General features: G+C 44.3%; 1 protein-coding gene across 1 annotated transcript in view; it reads left to right on the top strand.

Moving 5' to 3' along the window:
• The window catches only part of cacna1ia (calcium voltage-gated channel subunit alpha1 Ia), a 156,583-nt gene that overhangs the window by 78,108 nt on the left and 58,475 nt on the right, over positions 1–20,000 (top strand). Inside the window, exons 14-18 of the mRNA XM_042318564.1 lie at positions 1,053–1,207; positions 1,830–2,378; positions 5,281–5,381; positions 7,027–7,150; positions 7,274–7,342. Coding sequence (XP_042174498.1) covers positions 1,053–1,207; positions 1,830–2,378; positions 5,281–5,381; positions 7,027–7,150; positions 7,274–7,342 — 998 coding nt within the window. The remainder of the gene's footprint in view (positions 1–1,052; positions 1,208–1,829; positions 2,379–5,280; positions 5,382–7,026; positions 7,151–7,273; positions 7,343–20,000) is intronic.

Consider the following 20,000-nt stretch of genomic DNA (forward strand, 5'->3'; position numbering starts at 1 on the left):
ACTTTAAACAATGCTACCTAATATAATGTTTACATACCCACATTATTCATCTCATATGTATATGTATATACTGTACTCTATATCATCTACTGCATCCTTATGTAATACATGTATCACTAGCCACTTTAACTATGCCACTTTGTTTACATACTCATCTCATATGTATATACTGCACTCAATACCATCTACTGTATCTTGCCTATGCCGCTCTGTACCATCACTCATTCATATATCTTATGTACATATTCTTTATCCCCTTACACTTGTGTCTATAAGGTAGTAGTTTGGGAATTGTTAGCTAGATTACTTGTTGGTTATTACTGCATTGTCGGAACTAGAAGCACAAGTTTGGGGTTTTATGCTGGGTTTCTGTACAGCACTTTGAGATATCAGCTGATGTACGAAGGGCTATATAAATCAATTTGATTTGATTTGAAGTATTTCGCTACACTCGCATTAACATCTGCTAACCATGTGTATGTGACAAATACAATTTGATTTGATTTGATTTGGTTTGGTTTGATTTTGTAAAGAGTAACAGTAAACCAGTCAGTGATGCTAGAATGCTTTGGCCTGCTCCCAGATACATTTGTGCAGTTTTGCTAAATCCTACAGTCATGTTTGCCATGACAATGGCAATGCCATTGTTAGGAAGGCAGCACAAACAGATGGGACCAGGCTAGGAATGTTTCCCAGATCAAGCCTGGTCTTTCTAAAGTGGAAGTGGCAGAAATGTTCAATAATACCTGTGTTACAACAGAACTTCTCCCACTCTCTTCTCCTCCCTACGGACATACACAAACCAAACGTATCTTACTGTACAAACGTACAGTGCACTCCATGAGCTTGTCAGACCAGGTTAGGTTGAGAATGTGCTGAGTCAGTCTATGCCATTTTCTTTTATCTTCCAAGATGTGCTTTGCAGTTCCATGCTGACTCTTTCTATCTGATTCTCTCTCTCTCTCACTCTCTCACTCCATCTATCCCTCCAATCTCTCTCTCTCTCTTCCTCCCCTCTCCTTCTCCTCATCCCCTTCCTCTCTCTCTCCCAGACCCTAAGATCTGCACCCTAACCCCCAACGGTCACCTGGACCTGTCCCCAACTCCCACGGGTCTGTACACGGCCGACAGGCTCACTTTCGCTCTGGGCTCACGCAAAAACAGTGTCATCTCTCTGGGCAGGGCTAACCTGGAGGGCAGGGCTCTGGTGAGTGGTGGGAAGAAGGAGGGAGGGAGGAGACTGGAGAGAGGAGGAAAGAGGGAGGGAGGTACAATGGGAAGGAGAACTGGTTTGTAACGGACTGGGTCGGAACAAGATGTGTCTTGCTATGGTTGCAATCAATTCAGGAAATGACTTCAAATTGCCCATTTAAAAAGAAATTGCCCATCATTGAACTTTATTTTTTCTTCAGTTCTTTATTTGATCCCTCTGCAGTCACTGCAAATGGCTGGGTTGGCCTAATGGTTTCTCTCTCCCTCTCACTCTCCCTCTATCTCTCTCCTTCTTCCTCTTTGTCTCTCTTCCTCTCCCTCTTTGTCCCTTTCCATATTTCTCTTCCTCTCCCTCTATGTATTTCTCTCCCTCTCCCTCCCTCTTTCTCCCTCTCCCACTCTGTCTGTCTCTTCCTCTCCCTCTATGTATTTCTCTACCTCTCCATCTGTCTCTCTCCCTCTCCATCTGTTTCTCTCCCTCTCCGTCTGTCTCTCTTCCTCTCCCTCTATGTATTTCTCTCCCTCTCCCTCCCTCTTTCTCCCTCTCCCACTCTGTCTGTCTCTTTCTCTCCCTCTCCGCCTGTCTCTCCCTCTTTGTATCCCTCTCTCTCCCCCAGTGTCGGGGGAGCAGCTCCCTGTACCACAACTGGGGCCGCCCTGCCTCCCAGACCCAGGCAATGTGGGGCCGGCGGTCCAGCTGGAACAGCCTGGGTCGCCCCTCCCGAGCCTTGGGATTGGGGGTAGGAGGAGGGGGTAGCCTGCGCTCCCGCAGCCCCCACGCCACCCACCCGGCCGAGCAGGAGTCCCTGCTCTCCCCCCCTCACCCTCCTCCACACCTCGCCCACCTTCCTCCCCTCCTGGCCCTAAACTTTGTCCCGCGGCGGGACCGCCGGGCGCTGTCCTTGGAGCTGCCGGAGCTCCTCCAGGTCCCGGGGACCCCCCTGGCGTCAATGCTGCCTTACCCCAGGAAGAAGAGCTTCTCCAGTGGGTTGGTTGGTGGAGGGGCTGGGGGGGAGCACCAGGACTGCAATGGGAAGGCCCCATCAGCCCAGCTCCAGCTTCAACTTCAGCTACCGCCACATCCACATCCACAGCTACTGACAGAGGTGTTCCCTCAGGTCAACACACGCAAGGACAGAGAGGACCTGGACGATGACATCGACTATGTGAGTTTGTGTTGGGGGTGAGGGGGAGGTCTGGGGGGTGAGGTGGATGTGTGTGGATGAGGATGGGTGAGAGATTTGGTGAGGGGAAGGTGTGGGGGTGAGGATGGGTGAGGTGAGATGTGTTTGGATGAGGATGGGTGAGAAGTTGGGTGAGGTGTGGGGATGAGGTTGGGTGAGAGGGTGGGTGAGGGGAGGTGAGGAGTGAGATTGGGTGAGAGGGTGGGTGAGGGGGTGGTGTGGGGGTGAGGTTGGGTGAGGTGTGGGGATGAGGTTGGGTGAGAGGGTGGGTGAGGGGGTGGTGTGGGGGTGAGGTTGGGTGAGAGGGTGGGTGAGGGGAGGTGAGGAGTGAGATTGGGTGAGAGGGTGGGTGAGGGGGTGGTGGGGGGGTGAGGTTGGGTGAGGTGTGGGGATGAGGTTGGGTGAGAGGGTGGGTGAGAGGGTGGTGTGGGGGTGAGGTTGGGTAAGAGGGTGGGTGAGGTGTGGGGAACAGGTTGGGTGAGGGGGAGGTGTGGGGTGAGAGGGTGGGTTAGGTGTGGGGTGAGGTTGGATGAGAGGGTGGGTGAGGGGGAGGTGTGGGGTGGGTGGGTGAGGGGGAGGTATGGGGTGAGGTTGGTTGAGGTGTGGTGTGGGGTGAGGTTGGGTGAGAGGGTGGGTGAGAGGGAGGTGTGGGTTGAGGTTGGGTGAGAGGGTGGGTGAGGTGTGGTGGTGAGATTGGGTGAGAGGGTGGGTGAGGGGGAGGTGTGGAGTGAGGCTGGGTGAGGGCGAGGTGTGGGGTGAGGGTGGGTGAGGGGGAGGTGAGGTTGGGTAAGAGGGTGGGTGAGGGGGAGGTGTGGGGTAAGGTTGGGTGAGAGGGTGGGTGAGGTTGGGTGAGAGGGAGGTGTGGGCGTGAGGTTGGGTGAGAGGGTGTGTGAGGGGGAGTTGTGTGGTGAGGTTGGGTGAGAGGGTGGGTGAGGGGGAGGTGTGGGGTGAGGTTGGATGAGAGGGTGAGTGAGGTTGGGTGAGAGGGTGGGTGCTTGGGACGTGTGTGGTGAGGTTGGGTGAGAGGGTGGGTGAGGGGGAGGTGTGGGGTGAGGTTGGGTGAGAGGGTGGGTGAGGGGAAGGTGTTGGGTGTGGTTGGGTGAGAGGGTGAGTGAGGGGGAGGTGTGGGGTGAGGTTGGGTGAGGGGGAGGTGTGGGGTGAGGGTGGGTGAGAGGGTGGGTGAGGGGGAGGTGTTGGGTGAGGGTGGGTGAGAGGGTGGGTGAGGGGGAGGTGTGGGGTGAGGTTGGGTGAGGGGGAGGGTGGGGTGAGGAGTGTGGGTGAGGGGTGGGTGAGGAGGGGGTGTTGGGTGAGGGTGGGTGAGGGTGGGTGAGGGGAGTGTGGTGGGAGTGTGGTGAGGAGGTGGTGAGGAGTGTGGTGAGGAGTGTGGGGTGGGAGTGTGGTGGGAGTGTGGTGGGAGGTGTGGTGGGGAGTGTGGTGGGGAGTGTGGTGGGGAGTGTGGTGGGTGAGGAGTGTGGTGAGGAGTGTGGTGGTGGTGGGGAGTGTGGTGAGGAGTGTGGTGAGGAGTGTGGTGGGGAGTGTGGTGAGGAGGTGGTGAGGACGGTGTGAGGAGTGTGGTGAGGAGTGTGGGGTGAGGAGTGTGGTGAGGAGTGTGGTGGGGAGTGTGGTGAGGAGGTGGTGGGAGTGTGGTGGGGAGTGTGGGGTGAGGAGTGTGGTGAGGGGGTGGGGAGTGTGGTGAGGAGTGTGGGGTGAGGAGTGTGGTGAGGAGTGTGGTGGGGAGTGTGGTGAGGAGTGTGGTGAGGACGGTGGTGAGGAGTGTGGTGATAGAGTGTGGGGTGAGGAGTGTGGTGAGGAGTGTGGTGGGAGGTGGTGAGGAGTGTGGGGTGAGGAGTGTGGTGAGGAGTGTGGTGGGGAGTGTGGTGAGGAGTGTGGTGGGGAGTGTGGTGAGGAGTGTGGTGAGGACGGTGGTGAGGAGTGTGGTGATAGAGTGTGGGGTGAGGAGTGTGGTGAGGAGTGTGGTGGGGAGTGTGGTGAGGAGTGTGGGGTGAGGAGTGTGGTGAGGAGTGTGGTGAGGAGTGTGGTGAGGAGTGTGGTGAGGAGTGTGGTGAGGAGTAAGGGAGGAGGATCTGAATGATGAGATTAAAGTGACTTGGTTGTGATGATAAAGTCCTATTCACTTTAAAAACACCCTGGAACGTACACAGTACCAGTGACATCCTGTCCTCTTGGTAAAGACAGATACTGTAGATAGGAGAGAAGGAACTGTTGTTGTACCAGTGTTATTCATGACCAGCAGCACAAGGCAGCTTATAGTAGAATAAACACACTGTGTATAGCAGTTTATAAAATAAATATCTGGGAATACATTCTCCAGTAGATTCCCCCTTATGTCTCTCCCCTGGGATTCTATTGTTTCAACAGTAAACAATCCCATACATACAGGGCTGAACCAGGGACAATTAATAATGCTAGTTACACAAAATGGCACCCTATTCCCTATGTAGTGCACTACTCTGACCAGGGCATATGGTGCACTATATAGGGATTGGGGTTCCATTTGGGACTCAGTCACTGAGTAGAGCAGACCAATGGGGATGCTGGATATTATGCTTCTAGGTGTTGATAAAGCAAAGTGTCCTCTCTTGTAAACAATTAAGACAGAAGATTCATATTTTCTCTTGGGAGGTGGAATAATCGGAATGATCTCTATCTCTGTATTATACAGTATAGCCGTTTCTCTTTGTCTAGAACCAGTGTGTTTATGTCTACTGAATTCACTCACCAAACTGTGTGTGTATGTGTGTGTATGTGCGTGTGTGCCTGCCTCCCTGCCTGCCTACGTTCACATGTGCATGTGTGTGTATTCTGACTGTGTGTGTATTCTGACATTGTGTGTGTGTGTGTGTGTGCTGTGTCCCTCCTCCAGAGTCTGTGTTTCCGTATCCAGAAGATGATGGAGGTGTACAGGCCAGAGTGGTGTGAGACCAGAGAGGACTGGTCTGTCTTCCTCTTCTCTCCTCAGAACAGGTCTGTCTGTCTGTCAATCCCTGTTTTCACTCATTCACTCTTTCATTTCATTTCCTGCTTAGCACTAACACCCCTGATACAGCAATTCAAGGCTTTGGTGTTTCGTTCATAAATTGTTGAATCCGATGCATTTGTGCTAGGCTAGAACGAAAGCCTGCACAGCCTGTGGATCCCCACTCCCCGAGAGAAGAATTGCCGAGCACCACCTTATCAGAATACCTGCCTCATTAGTGTATGGATCCCTGTCCATGAGGTAGCAAAGGGAGGCTTCCCATAGTGATCCTCTATCTGTTGGTCAACAATAAATCCACCTCAGGGCTCAGAGATGGAGCTCAGGCTGGAAGGCATTGCAACAGTGTTCTGTTAGCTGTGGAGGTACACTGTATATACAAACGTCTGTGGACACCTCTTCAAATGAGTGGATTCGGGCTGTTTCAGCCACACTAGTGGCTGACAGATGTATAAAATCAAGCACACAGCCATGCAATCTCCATAGACAAACATTGGCAGTAGAATGGCCTTACTGAATAGCTCAGTGACTTTCAAGGTGGTACCGTCAGAGGATGCCACCTTTCCAACAAGTCCGTTTATTAAATGTCTGCCCTGCTAGAGCTGCCCTGGTTAACTTTAAGTGCTGTTATTGTGAAGTGGAAACAGCTAGGAGCAACAACGGCTCAGCATTGAAGACGTAGGCCACACAAGCTCACAGAACGGGACCAACGAGTGCTGAAGAGCGTAATATCGTCTGTCCTCATTTGCAACACTGCCTCTGGAAGCAACGTCAGCACAATAACTGTTTGTCGGGAGCTTCCATGGCCGAGCAGCCGCACACAAGCCTAGGATCACCATGCCTAATGATAAGCGTTGGCTGGAGTGGTGTAAAGCTCTTGGTGGAGAAGGAATAATGGTCTGGGGCTGTTTTTCATGGTTCAGGCTAGACCCTTTAGTTCCAGTGAAGGGAAATCATAACTCTACAGCATGCAATGACATTCTAGATGATTCTGTGTTTCCAACATTGTGGCAACAGTTTTGGGGAGGCCATTTCCTGTTTCAGCATGACAATGCCCCCTTGCACAAAGGGAGGTCCATACAGAAATGGTTTGTTGAGATCGGTGTGGAAGAACTTGACTGGCCTGCACAGAGCCCTGTCCTCAACCACATCTAACACCTTTGGGATGAATTGGAACGCCGACTGCAAGTCAGGCCTAATCGCCCATCATCATTGCCCGACCTCGACAGAGAGACCCAGAGAGACAGAGAGTGTCTCTCTGTGTCTCTCTCTGTGTGTGTATCTCTCTGCTTGTCTCTCTGGGTCTCTCTGTGTGTGTCTCTCTATCTATTGTAGTGGTGTCTCTATGGAGCATGGTGCCTTTAGAACACCAGTTAATGGGAATTGCTTTGAAAGGAAATGAAATAATCAGAGAGAATGGGGCTATTATCTGACTGAATGATGAGCAATCCCCAGTTCTCTGTCAATGTGGCACAATAATGGGTTTTAATCAGTAGCCATGTTACAAAACACATGTTTTTAAATTGTTTATCTTTTTCCCTCTTGCTCTCTTTCTCTTCCTTTCTGTCTCCCAATACCACTCCCTCTCTCTCCACTATCTCCCTCCCGCCCCACCTGCCTGCCTCACTCTCTCAGGTTTAGGCGGGTATGCCAGTCCATCATAGCCTACAAGATGTTTGACTATGTGGTGCTAGCGTTCATCTTCTCCAACTGCATCACCGTGGCTCTGGAGAGACCCAAGATCATGCAGGGCAGCCTGGTCAGGATCAAAGTTCACCACTAGGTTTCAACCATACAAATATAATTAGTGGTGTCAAGTCAATTATCTTCTATTTCCATCATCTCTCTCTTTCTCCCTCCATCTCTCTCTCTCTATGTATAGGAAAGAGTCTTCCTAACCATCTCCAACTACGTCTTCACAGCCATCTTTGTAGCAGAGATGACGCTCAAGGTATAGTGATGCGCTTAATATGTGTGTGAACAAGAATAGTAAACAACTTTGACCAACTCAGGAAATGTTCTTAGTCCCTCAGGGTCAAATTCTATTTCTAGGGGGTTTAGGGTTACGGTTAGAATTAGTGTTAGTGTTACGGTTAGAATTAGTGTTAGTGTTAGGGTTAGAATTAGGTTCAGGGTTAGGAGCTAGTTTTCCTGTTCGGGTTAGGTTTTGTGGTTATGGTTAGATTTAATGTTAAGCTTAGGAAAATAGGAAAATAGGATTTTGAATGGGACTGAATTGTGTGTCCCCACAAGGTTATTTATACAACACTGCGTGTGTGCGTGCGTGCGTGTGTGCGTGTGTGCGTGCGTGCGTGTGTGTGAGGATGCTTCCTAGTGTCCTTACTAGTCTTCTCCTGCCTTGGCTCTAATGACCTCTCAATCTCTTTCTTTATTTTCTCATAGCGTCTCTATTTAGTGTCTGTATCTCTCTCTGTCTTTTCACTTAGTGTCTCTGTCTCTTTCTGTCTTTTCACTTAGTGTCTCTGTCAATTTCTGTCTTTTCTCTTAGTGTCTCTGTCTCTTTCTGTCTTTTCACTTAGTGTCTCTGTCTCTTTCTGTCTTTTCACTTAGTGTCTCTGTCTCTTTCTGTCTTTTCTCTTAGTGTCTCTGTCTCTTTCTGTCTTTTCTCTTAGTGTCTCTGTCTCTTTCTGTCTTTTCACTTAGTGTCTCTGTCAATTTCTGTCTTTTCACTTAGTGTCTCTGTCTCTTTCTGTCTTTTTTCTTAGTGTCTCTGTCTCTTTCTGTCTTTTCACTTAGTGTCTCTGTCTTTTTCTGTCTTTTCTGTCTTAGTGTCTCTGTCTCTTTCTGTCTTTTCTCTTAGTGTCTCTGTCTCTTTCTGTCTTTTCTCTTTTCTCTGTCTCTTTCTGTCTTTTCTCTTAGTGTCTCTGTCTCTTTCTGTCTTTTCTCTTAGTGTCTCTGTCTCTTTCTGTCTTTTCACTTAGTGTCTCTGTCTCTTTCTGTCTTTTCTCTTAGTGTCTCTGTCTCTTTCTGTCTTTTCACTTAGTGTCTCTGTCTCTTTCTGTCTTTTCACTTAGTGTCTCTGTCTCTTTCTGTCTTTTCACTTAGTGTCTCTGTCTCTTTCTGTCTTTTCACTTAGTGTCTCTGTCTCCTGTCTTTTCACTTAGTGTCTCTGTTTCTTTCTGTCTTTTCTCTTAGTGTCTCTGTCTCTTTCTGTCTTTTCACTTAGTGTCTCTGTCTCTTTCTGTCTTTTCACTTAGTGTCTCTGTCTCTTTCTGTCTTTTCACTTAGTGTCTCTGTCAATTTCTGTCTTTTCTCTTAGTGTCTCTGTCTCTTTCTGTCTTTTCACTTAGTGTCTCTGTCTCTTTCTGTCTTTTCTCTTAGTGTCTCTGTCTCTTTCTGTCTTTTCACTTAGTGTCTCTGTCTCTTTCTGTCTTTTTTCTTAGTGTCTCTGTCTCCTGTCTTTTCACTTAGTGTCTCTGTCTCTCTCTGTCTTTTCTCTTAGTGTCTCTGTCTCTTTCTGTCTTTTCTCTTAGTGTCTCTGTCTCTTTCTGTCTTTTCTCTTAGTGTCTCTGTCTCTTTCTGTCTTTTCACTTAGTGTCTCTGTCTCTTTCTGTCTTTTCTCTTAGTGTCTCTGTCTCTTTCTGTCTTTTCACTTAGTGTCTCTGTCTCCTGTCTTTTCTCTTAGTGTCTCTGTTTCTTTCTGTCTTTTCTCTTAGTGTCTCTGTCTCTTTCTGTCTTTTCACTTAGTGTCTCTGTCTCTTTCTGTCTTTTCTCTTAGTGTCTCTGTCTCTTTCTGTCTTTTCACTTAGTGTCTCTGTCTCTTTCTGTCTTTTCTCTTAGTGTCTCTGTCTCTTTCTGTCTTTTCTCTTAGTGTCTCTGTCTCTTTCTGTATTTTCACTTAGTGTCTCTGTTTCTTTCTGTCTTTTCTCTTAGCGTCTCTGTCTCTTTCTGTCTTTTCTCTTAGTGTCTCTGTCTCTTTCTGTCTTTTCTCTTAGCGTCTCTGTCTCTTTCTGTATTTTCACTTAGTGTCTCTGTCTCTTTCTGTATTTTCACTTAGTGTCTCTGTCTCTTTCTGTCTTTTCTCTTAGTGTCTCTGTCTCTTTCTGTCTTTTCTCTTAGTGTCTCTGTCTCTTTCTGTCTTTTCTCTTAGTGTCTCTGTCTCTTTCTGTCTTTTCACTTAGTGTCTCTGTCTCTTTCTGTCTTTTCTCTTAGTGTCTCTGTCTCTTTCTGTCTTTTCTCTTAGTGTCTCTGTCTCTTTCTGTCTTTTCTCTTAGTGTCTCTGTCTCTTTCTGTCTTTTCACTTAGTGTCTCTGTCTCTTTCTGTCTTTTCTCTTAGTGTCTCTGTCTCTTTCTGTCTTTTCACTTAGTGTCTCTGTCTCTTTCTGTCTTTTCTCTTAGTGTCTCTCTCTTCTGTCTTTTCACTTAGTGTCTGTGTCTCTTTCTGTCTTTTCACTTAGTGTCTGTGTCTCTTTCTGTCTTTTCACTTAGTGTCTCTGTCTCCTGTCTTTTCACTTAGTGTCTGTGTCTCTTTCTGTCTTTTCACTTAGTGTCTCTGTCTCTTTCTGTCTTTTCACTTAGTGTCTCTGTCTCTTTCTGTCTTTTTCTTAGTGTCTCTGTCTCTCTGTCTTTTCTTAGTGTCTGTGTCTCTTTCTGTCTTTTCACTTAGTGTCTGTGTCTCTTTCTGTCTTTTCACTTAGTGTCTCTGTCTCTTTCTGTCTTTTTTCTTAGTGTCTCTGTCTTCTGTCTTTTCACTTAGTGTCTCTGTCTCTTTCTGTCTTTTTCTTAGTGTCTCTGTCTCTTTCTGTCTTTTCACTTAGTGTCTGTCTCTCTCTGTCTTTTCTCTTAGTGTCTCTGTCTCTTTCTGTCTTTTCTCTTAGTGTCTGTGTCTCTTTCTGTCTTTTCACTTAGTGTCTCTGTCTCTTTCTGTCTTTTCTCTTAGTGTCTCTGTCTCTTTCTGTCTTTTCTCTTAGTGTCTGTGTCTCTTTCTGTCTTTTCTCTTAGTGTCTCTGTCTCTTTCTGTCTTTTCTCTTAGTGTCTCTGTCTCTTTCTGTCTTTTCTCTTAGTGTCTCTGTCTCTTTCTGTCTTTTCTCTTAGTGTCTCTGTCTCTTTCTGTCTTTTCTCTTAGTGTCTCTGTCTCTTTCTGTCTTTTCTCTTAGTGTCTCTGTCTCTTTCTGTCTTTTCACTTAGTGTCTCTGTCTCTTTCTGTCTTTTCACTTAGTGTCTCTGTCTCTTTCTGTCTTTTCACTTAGTGTCTCTGTCTCTTTCTGTCTTTTCACTTAGTGTCTCTGTCTCTTTCTGTCTTTTCACTTAGTGTCTCTGTCTCTCTCTGTCTTTTCACTTAGTGTCTCTGTCTCTTTCTGTCTTTTCACTTAGTGTCTCTGTCTCTTTCTGTCTTTTCTCTTAGTGTCTCTGTCTCTTTCTGTCTTTTCTCTTAGTGTCTCTGTCTCTTTCTGTCTTTTCACTTAGTGTCTCTGTCTCTTTCTGTCTTTTCTCTTAGTGTCTCTGTCTCTTTCTGTCTTTTCTCTTAGTGTCTCTGTCTCTTTCTGTTTCTCTTAGTGTCTCTGTCTCTTTCTGTCTTTTCTCTTAGTGTCTCTGTCTCTTTCTGTCTTTTCTCTTAGTGTCTCTGTCTCCTGTCTTTTTCTCTTAGTGTCTGTGTCTCTTTCTGTCTTTTCTCTTAGTGTCTCTGTCTCTTTCTGTCTTTTCTCTTAGTGTCTCTGTCTCTTTCTGTCTTTTCTCTTAGTGTCTGTGTCTCTTTCTGTCTTTTCACTTAGTGTCTCTGTCTCTTTCTGTCTTTTCTCTTAGTGTGTCTCTGTGTCTCTGTCTCTGTCTTTTCACTTAGTGTCTCTGTCTCTTTCTGTCTTTTCTCTTAGTGTCTCTGTCTCTTTCTGTCTTTTCACTTAGTGTCTCTGTCTCTTTCTGTCTTTTCTCTTAGTGTCTCTGTCTCTGTCTTCTGTCTTTTCTCTTAGTGTCTCTGTCTCTTTCTGTCTTTTCACTTAGTGTCTGTCTCTTTCTGTCTTTTCTCTTAGTGTCTCTGTGTCTCTTCTGTCTTGTCTTTTGTAGTGTCTCTCTGTCTCTTTCTGTCTTTTTTTTCTTAGTGTCTCTGTCTCTTTCTGTCTTTTCTTAGTGTCTCTGTCTCTTTCTGTCTTTTCTCTTAGTGTCTCTGTCTCTTTCTGTATTTTCTCTTAGTGTCTCTATTTCTTTCTGTCTTTTCTCTTAGTGTCTCTGTCTCCTGTCTTTTCACTTAGTGTCTCTGTCTCTTTCTGTCTTTTCACTTAGTGTCTCTATTTCTTTCTGTCTTTTCTCTTAGTGTCTCTGTCTCCTGTCTTTTCTCTTAGTGTCTCTGTCTCTTTCTGTCTTTTCACTTAGTGTCTGTGTCTCTTTCTGTCTTTTCACTTAGTGTCTCTGTCTCTTTCTGTCTTTTCTCTTAGTGTCTCTGTCTCTTTCTGTCTTTTCACTTAGTGTCTGTGTCTCTTTCTGTCTTTTTCTTAGTGTCTCTGTCTCTTTCTGTCTTTTCTCTTAGTGTCTGTGTCTCTTTCTGTCTTTTCACTTAGTGTCTCTGTCTCTTTCTGTCTTTTCTCTTAGTGTCTGTGTCTCTTTCTGTCTTTTTTCTTAGTGTCTCTGTCTCTTTCTGTCTTTTCACTTAGTGTCTCTGTCTCTTTCTGTCTTTTCTCTTAGTGTCTCTGTCTCTTTCTGTCTTTTCTCTTAGTGTCTCTGTCTCTTTCTGTCTTTTCTTAGTGTCTCTGTCTCTTTCTGTCTTTTCACTTAGTGTCTGTGTCTCTTTCTGTCTTTTCTCTTAGTGTCTCTGTCTCTTTCTGTCTTTTCTCTTAGTGTCTCTGTCTCTTTCTGTCTTTTCTTAGTGTCTGTGTCTCTTTCTGTCTTTTCACTTAGTGTCTCTGTCTCTTTCTGTCTTTTCTCTTAGTGTCTCTGTCTCTTTCTGTCTTTTCACTTAGTGTCTGTGTCTCTTTCTGTCTTTTTCTTTTCTTAGTGTCTCTGTCTCTTTCTGTCTTTTCTTAGTGTCTGTCTCTTTCTGTCTCTTTCTGTCTGTCTTTTCTCTTAGTGTCTCTGTCTCTTTCTGTCTTTTCTCTTAGTGTCTCTGTCTCTTTCTGTCTTTTTCTTAGTGTCTCTGTCTCTTTCTGTCTTTTCTCTTAGTGTCTCTGTCTCTTTCTGTCTTTTCACTTAGTGTCTCTGTCTCTTTCTGTCTTTTCACTTAGTGTCTCTGTCTCTTTCTGTCTTTTCTTAGTGTCTGTGTCTCTTTCTGTCTTTTTTCTTAGTGTCTCTGTCTGTCTTTTCTTAGTGTCTCTGTCTCTTTCTGTCTTTTCTTAGTGTCTCTGTCTCTTTCTGTCTTTTCTCTTAGTGTCTCTGTCTCTTTCTGTCTTTTCACTTAGTGTCTCTGTCTCTTTCTGTCTTTTCTCTTAGTGTCTCTGTCTCTTTCTGTCTTTTCACTTAGTGTCTCTGTCTCTTTCTGTCTTTTCACAAGTAGTGATGAAGTCAATCTCTCCTCCCCTTTAAGCCATGAGAGATGTACATACATGTTATTCATGTTAACTCTCCATGTACATTTAAGGGCCAGCCGTTTAGGTCTAGCTTAGGTCTAGCTTATTCCTTGCCACCCATTCTAAAGCTAACTGTAGCTCTTTGTTAAGTGTTGCAGAATTAAAAATGACATAATTTGATGAGTTATACTTGGATGTGTAGTGTCAGTGTTTGTTGCTGGCAAGTAATGACAAAATCTTGCCAGTGAAAAAATAATGAAAGTAGTTGGCAATATCAGTGGGTTTTGTGATGAATGAGCCAACTTATTCAATGAATGATGGAGCTGAGTTTGCCTTTTTGCTCTGTATACAGTGCATTTGGAAAGTATTCAGACCCCTTGACTTTTTCCACATTTTGTAACTTTAAAGCATATTCAAAAATAAATGAAATAGTTTTTTTCCTCATCAATCTACACACAAAACCCCATAATGACAAAGCAAAAACAGGTATTTAGACATTTTGGCAAATGCATTGTAAATACAAATCTGAATTAGGACATTTACTTTGTTGAAGCACCTTTGGCAGCGATTACAGTCTTGAGTCTTCTTGGGTATGACGCTACAAGCTTGGCACAGCTGTATTTGGGGAGTTTCTCCCATTCTTCTCTGCAGATCCTCTCAAGCTCTGTCAGGTTGGATGGGGAGCGTTGCTGCACAGCTATTTTTAGGTCTCTCCAGAGATCGGGTTCAAGTCCAGGCTCTGACTGGGCCACGCAAGGACATTCAGAGACTTGTCCCGAAGCCACTCCTGCGTTTTCTTGGCTGTGTGCTTCGGGTTGTTGGAAGGTGAACCTTTGCACCAGTCTGAGGCCCTGAGAGCTCAGGTTTTCATCAAGAATCTTTCTGTACTTTGCTCCTTTCATCTTTCCCTCAATCCTGACTAGTTTCCCTGTCCCTGCCGCTGAAAAACATCCCCACAGCATGATGCTGCCATCACCATGCTTTACCGTAGGGATGGTGCCAGGTTTCCTCCAGATGTGACGCTTGGCATTCAGGCCAAAGAGTTTCATCTTGGTTTCATCAGATCAGAGAATCTCATGGACTGAGTCCTTTAGGTGCCTTTTGGCAAACTTCAAACGGGCTGTCATGTGCCTTTTGCTGAGGAGTGGCCTCTCTACCATAGAGAAGGCTGTCCTTCTAGAAGGTTCTCCCATCTCCACAGAGGAACTCTGGAGCTCTGTCAGAGTGAACATCGGTTTCTTGGTCACCTCCCTGATCAATGCCCTTCTCCCTCGATAGCTCAGTTTGACCAGGCGGACAGCTCTAGGAAGAGTCTTGGTGGTTCCCAACTTCTTCCATTTAAAAATGATGGAGGCCACTCTGTTCCTGGGGGATCTTCAATGCTGCAGACATTTTTTAGTACCCTTCCCTAGATCTGTGCCTCCACACAATACTGTCTCGGAGCTCTACAGACAATTCCTTCAACCTCATGGCTTGGATTTTGCTCTGATATGCACTATCAACTGTGGGACCTTATATAGACAGGTGTGTGCCTTTCCCAATCATGTCAAATCAGTTGAATTTACCACAGGTGGACTTCAATCAAGTTGTAGAAACATCTCAAGGATGATCAATTGAAACATGATGCACCTGATCTCAATTTCGAGTCTCATATCAAAGGTTCTGAATACTTATTTAAATAAGGTTTTTCTGGTTTTTAAAATGTTTAATACGTTTGCAAAAATGTCTAAAAAACTGTTTTCACTTTTTCATTATGGGGTATTGTGTGTAGATTGATGAGGGGGGGAGAAATGATTTAACCCATTTTAGAATAAGACTGTAAAGTAACAAAATGTGGAAAAAGTCAAGGGGTCTGGATTCTTTCCGAATGCGCTGTATACTTGCATCCTGATATTACTTTATCTTACCTCGTATCTCTTTTTTTGTATTACTTTATTACTGCAGCCAGTAAGAATGTCCCTGTACTGCTTTTCACCTGTGGTATCCTGTGCACGTTGCGAATAAACGTTGAAACTTGAATCACCATGGGGAAAGGCAAAGAACTTACATTTGGAAAGAGACAAGTGGTTGTTGACTTTCATAGATCAGGCAACGGTACAAAAAACAACTAAAGAGCTGAATGCTGATTGGCTGAAAGCCGTGGTATGAGACCTTATAGCACGGGTATGACAAAACATTTATTTTTACTGCTGTTGGTAACCAGTTTATAATAGCAATAATGCACCTTTAGGGCTTTGTGGTACAGTGCCTTGCGAAAGTATTCGGCCCCCTTGAACTTTGCGACCTTTTGCCACATTTCAGGCTTCAAACATAAAGATATAAAACTGTATTTTTTTGTGAAGAATCAACAACAAGTGGGACACAATCATGAAGTGGAACGACATTTATTGGATATTTCAAACTTTTTTAACAAATCAAAAACTGAAAAATTGGGCGTGCAAAATTATTCAGCCCCTTTACTTTCAGTGCAGCAAACTCTCTCCAGAAGTTCAGTGAGGATCTCTGAATGATCCAATGTTGACCTAAATGACTAATGATGATAAATACAATCCACCTGTGTGTAATCAAGTCTCCGTATAAATGCACCTGCACTGTGATAGTCTCAGAGGTCCATATACCACAAACCCTTCGTGCAATTAAGAAGTTTAAAACCACTGGAACAGTGGAGACTTGCCTGGCAGAGGCCCAAGAGTATCTTTTCCCCACATTGAGGAAGACGGTTCGGAAGGCAAAATGAATGTCCAAGGGCCACAGTTAGAGAATTACAGAACTTGTTCACATTTTGGGGTCACCAAGTCTCCAAAAAATCTACAATTAGACATCACCTCCAAGCCGACAGACTACAGCCTTTATTGAGAACAACCAACAAATGTAAACGCCTGGAGTTTTCTAAACGGCATTGGATTGAAACCAGGTGCTATGCCAGATGACATGAAAATAGAGCTCTTTGGCTCTATCACACCAGTGGTGGGTTTGGCCCCGAAGGAAGGATGCATATGAGTTTCATTCTAAAACGCTATATATCCATTTTTTTAAAGAACTTACTAAAGAGATTGGTGTGTTTTTTCTCCATCTAATCATTGCATGCGGTTGTTAAATGACATACATGTATTTGTTTGAAACCTATCACTATATGCTTTCATTACAGAGAGACAAACAGACATAATTCGGTGCAAAATGAGATATATCCATCTCACTCGCAGAGAAAAAAGTAGCACTGCAAGGTTTTACACAGTCAAATGTGACAAATAATGTCATTTTTTGTAAATAACTGTACAAATGACAATTTTGTGACATCAAATGAATCAACGCAGTAATATGAGAGCGGGGCCCTGGTCAAAAGTAGTACACTATATAGGGAATATGGTGACATTTGGAATGAGGCCTATTTCTAACCAAACACTATAGCATGAGGCTATATTTATGATGTGTTGAATTTATATGTTAAATATACAGGATAAGAACATTCCATTCCTGCTAAACAATGGATCTATAGTTTAACAACAAACCAGTTGTAATTGTTACTGTAATTTAATTATACCAATGTGTTTTCATTAATTGAATTCCCTTCATCTATTTTATGAGAATTTGTAAGATTCTTGTTTGAATAAAATAGACGGAGACCAGTCTTATCAATAATAGGTAACAGAATTTATTCTCGGAGCGCGCTGCCACGTTACCACGAGCAACAGTTTATATACAATAACATGACGTCATTTCATTGCTTCTAGAATGAATCCCTTCCTCCCGACCTAGAATTAAGTGAGTTTAAAAGTTCATTCACACTCACTAACACACTCACAGGTCACACAACATAACTGAAATAACTTTTGATCCCTCACCATTATCGATCACCACTTAGCTTACAGTTCTAATTAACAGAAAACCTTGGAATGCACTCACTGCCTTATTTAAAACACCCCAGAGCTAGGTTTCGTCGGTTCAACCATAGGTTAACTACCTTATCTGCTTACTTAATCCACAACCCATTAGTTTCTGCCTAGTTGGAATGGTGTTCATTAACTTTAATTACTCCTTGTCCGTGTCACACAATCCCTTCTTATGAACTCATATTGTTAATCAGATATAATAAAACAGAGTATAAGTTTACTTAGTTACAGTTCCATTTAAAATGAGAATATTGTTCAGTCATTTATTCAGGGGTGGCAGGGTAGCCTAGTGGTTAGAGCATTGGACTAGTAACCGGAAGGTTGGAAGGTCAAGCTGACAAGGTGCAAATCTGTCGTTCTGCCCCTGAACAGGCAGTTAACCCACTGTTCCTAGGCCGTCATTGAAAACAAGAATTTGTTCTTAACTGACTTGCCTAGTTAAATAAAGGTTAAATTAAAAAAACAAATAAAAAATAATAATATTCCTAACAGTAATACACATCTAAAATCTATGAATTTAAAATCTGAGGACAGTAATATTTTACACACACGTGAAAAATGTATGGATTTATAGCGTTTTGGAAATAAACTCTTCGTATGCAGAAAATAACCTCATACCTACTGTAAAATATGGTGGTGGATCTTTGATGTTATGGGGCTATTTTGCTTCCTTGTTAAGTTCATCGAGGACATTTTTGCAAAAAATGTGTTTGCCGCTGCCAGGAAGCTGAAACTTGGCCGTAAGTGGATCTTCCAGAAAGATAATGACCCCAAGCACACATCACAATCCACCATGAAATGGCTAACTGACCACAAAATCAACATTTTGCCAATAGCAAGCTCAGTCTCCGGACTTGAATCTCATTGAAAACCTGTGGTTTGAATTAAAGAGGGCCGTCCATGAGCGCAGTCCGAAGAATATCAAGGATCTGGAAAGAAGATTCTGTATGGAGGAATTTTTCTCTGAGCTATTAATATAAAATAATATAATTTTCTATAAAGATTCACAGAATATAGCTCAGTATTTGTAGTATTTTTTGCTCATCTTTATTTATTTTGTATTTATTTAACCTTTATTTAACCAGGTTGGCCAGTTGAGAACAAGTTCTCATTTACAACTGCGACCTGGCCAAGATAAAGCAAAGCAGTGCGACACAAACAACAACACAGAGTTACACATGGAATAAACAAACATACAGTCAATAACACAATAGAAAAAAGTCTATATACAGTGTGTGCAAATGAGGTGAGATAAGGGAGGTAAGGCAATAAATAGGCCATAGTGGCAAAATAATTACAATTTAGCAATTAAACACTGGAGTGATAGATGTGCAGAAGATGAATGTGCATGTAGAGATACTGGGGTGCAAAGGAGCAAAAATAAATTACAGTATGGGGATGAGGTAGTTGGATGGGCTATCAATGGTGCCAATATTTTTTGTATCCCTTCCCTCCCTCCCTCTTTTCTCCCTCCTTTCTCCCTGGAAGTCTCTCCATTGCGCTCAAGACAAGCAATTAAGCAATGACATTAATTCGCCATCAATCTTTCAGTTGCCGTCAATCTCTTTCACCCCGTCTCTCTATCCCTCCCTTTCTCTCTCTCTCTTTCTCCCTTCCTCTCTCTCTCTTATTCTTTTCCACACTCTCTCTCCTCCCCTCTCTCTCCCTCTATTCCTCCGCTCTGTTCTCCGTGGAGGGTTCTGGGACAAGAGGGGGCATCAATTATGCAAATGAATCAATTATTGACCAATCTAGGAGCAACGGCCTTGTCAGGCCCCTGGCTGAGTGGAACACACCACCTCATGTCTCTGTCTCTCTTCCTCTGCGTTTAGGCTTGATCATATTACCCCTGTCCGTCAGTCAGTCAGTCAGTCAGCCAGCCTCTCCCCAGGCCATTGATATAGGTTTACTCTAGATAGCCTGTAGTAATATATATATATTTATTGTCACTTACACCAGATAGGTGCAGTGAAATGTGTTGTTCTACAGCGTCAGCCATAGTAGTACGACACCCCTGGAGAAAATTGGGGTTAAGTGCCTTCCTCAAGGGTACATCAAATGATGTTTCATCTTGTCAGCTTGGATATCCGGACCAGCGACCTTTCAGTTACTGACCTATTGCTCTTCCCACTAGCCTACCTGCCACCCTACAGTATACACACTCTGGGCTTCTGTCGGCTTGGATATCCGGACCAGCGACCTTTCAGTTTCAGTTACTGGCCTGCTCTTCCCAGTATACACACTCTGGGCTTCTGTCTTGGATATCCGGACCAGCGACCTTTCAGTTACTGGCCTATTGCTCTTCCCACTAGTCTACCTGCCACCCTACAGTATACACACTCTGGGCTTCTGTCGGCTTGGATATCCGGACCAGCGACCTTTCAGTTACTGGCCTATTGCTCTTCCCACTAGTCTACCTGCCACCCTACAGTATACACACTCTGGGCTTCTGTCAGTACAGGCTGTATAATCACGTCTGTCTCTCCCCAGGCCTCGGTTATAGGCTTAGATACAATGTATTCAGATGCACTGGGCTCTTGTCAGTATAGGCAGTATGGAGTATAATCATTAGTCTCTGTCTCTGTTTCCCCAGGCCACAGCTATAGGCTTAGATATAACAATCACCCTGTTACACTGTCCTGTACATACTGAGCTCTTGTCAGTATAGGCAGTATATACATTATTGTCATGAGTTATTTTGACCTCAGTTTATACCTAGGGTTAGATAGTAGGATATAGTATACACATACTGAGTGCCTGTCACTTTTACACATCAGGGGATCACTCTGGCTATAACTAGCAATGCAAATGGATTTCTGATTTGAATAATATTACCATACAGATCATACACGTAACGTTCACTTGCTAGCTAACAATACGCTTTCATTTGCAATGAATAGGACTTTCTGACTAAATTAGAAACATAGAATATGTGAAGATGTAGCGAGACTCTTACCTGTATCTATGGATGAACGCTTTACGGCAGACTGCAACCATTTAACTCTGTTTTGTTTGTAGCATCATCTTGTTTGGCCAGCGTTGTGTCAAGTCACTCCGGTTCACACTGACCGTGGCGTGTGCAGAATGTAGCCCATCACTTTTTCCAACTGATCTGTCGGTGGCGCCTGCTAAATTCAGGGGATCAAGGCTGTTGAGAAAGTAGCAAAACTTTTGTCGTTCTCGATGGCTAACGTTATATCTTTCAAACAGCGCGGTAGAAAGGACTGAACACATACTCACGTTATAGACAGAAACATGCTACATG

The sequence above is a fragment of the Oncorhynchus tshawytscha genome, unplaced genomic scaffold (genome assembly GCF_018296145.1).
Source record: "Oncorhynchus tshawytscha isolate Ot180627B unplaced genomic scaffold, Otsh_v2.0 Un_contig_3121_pilon_pilon, whole genome shotgun sequence".
Classification (NCBI taxonomy): Eukaryota; Metazoa; Chordata; class Actinopteri; order Salmoniformes; family Salmonidae; genus Oncorhynchus; species Oncorhynchus tshawytscha.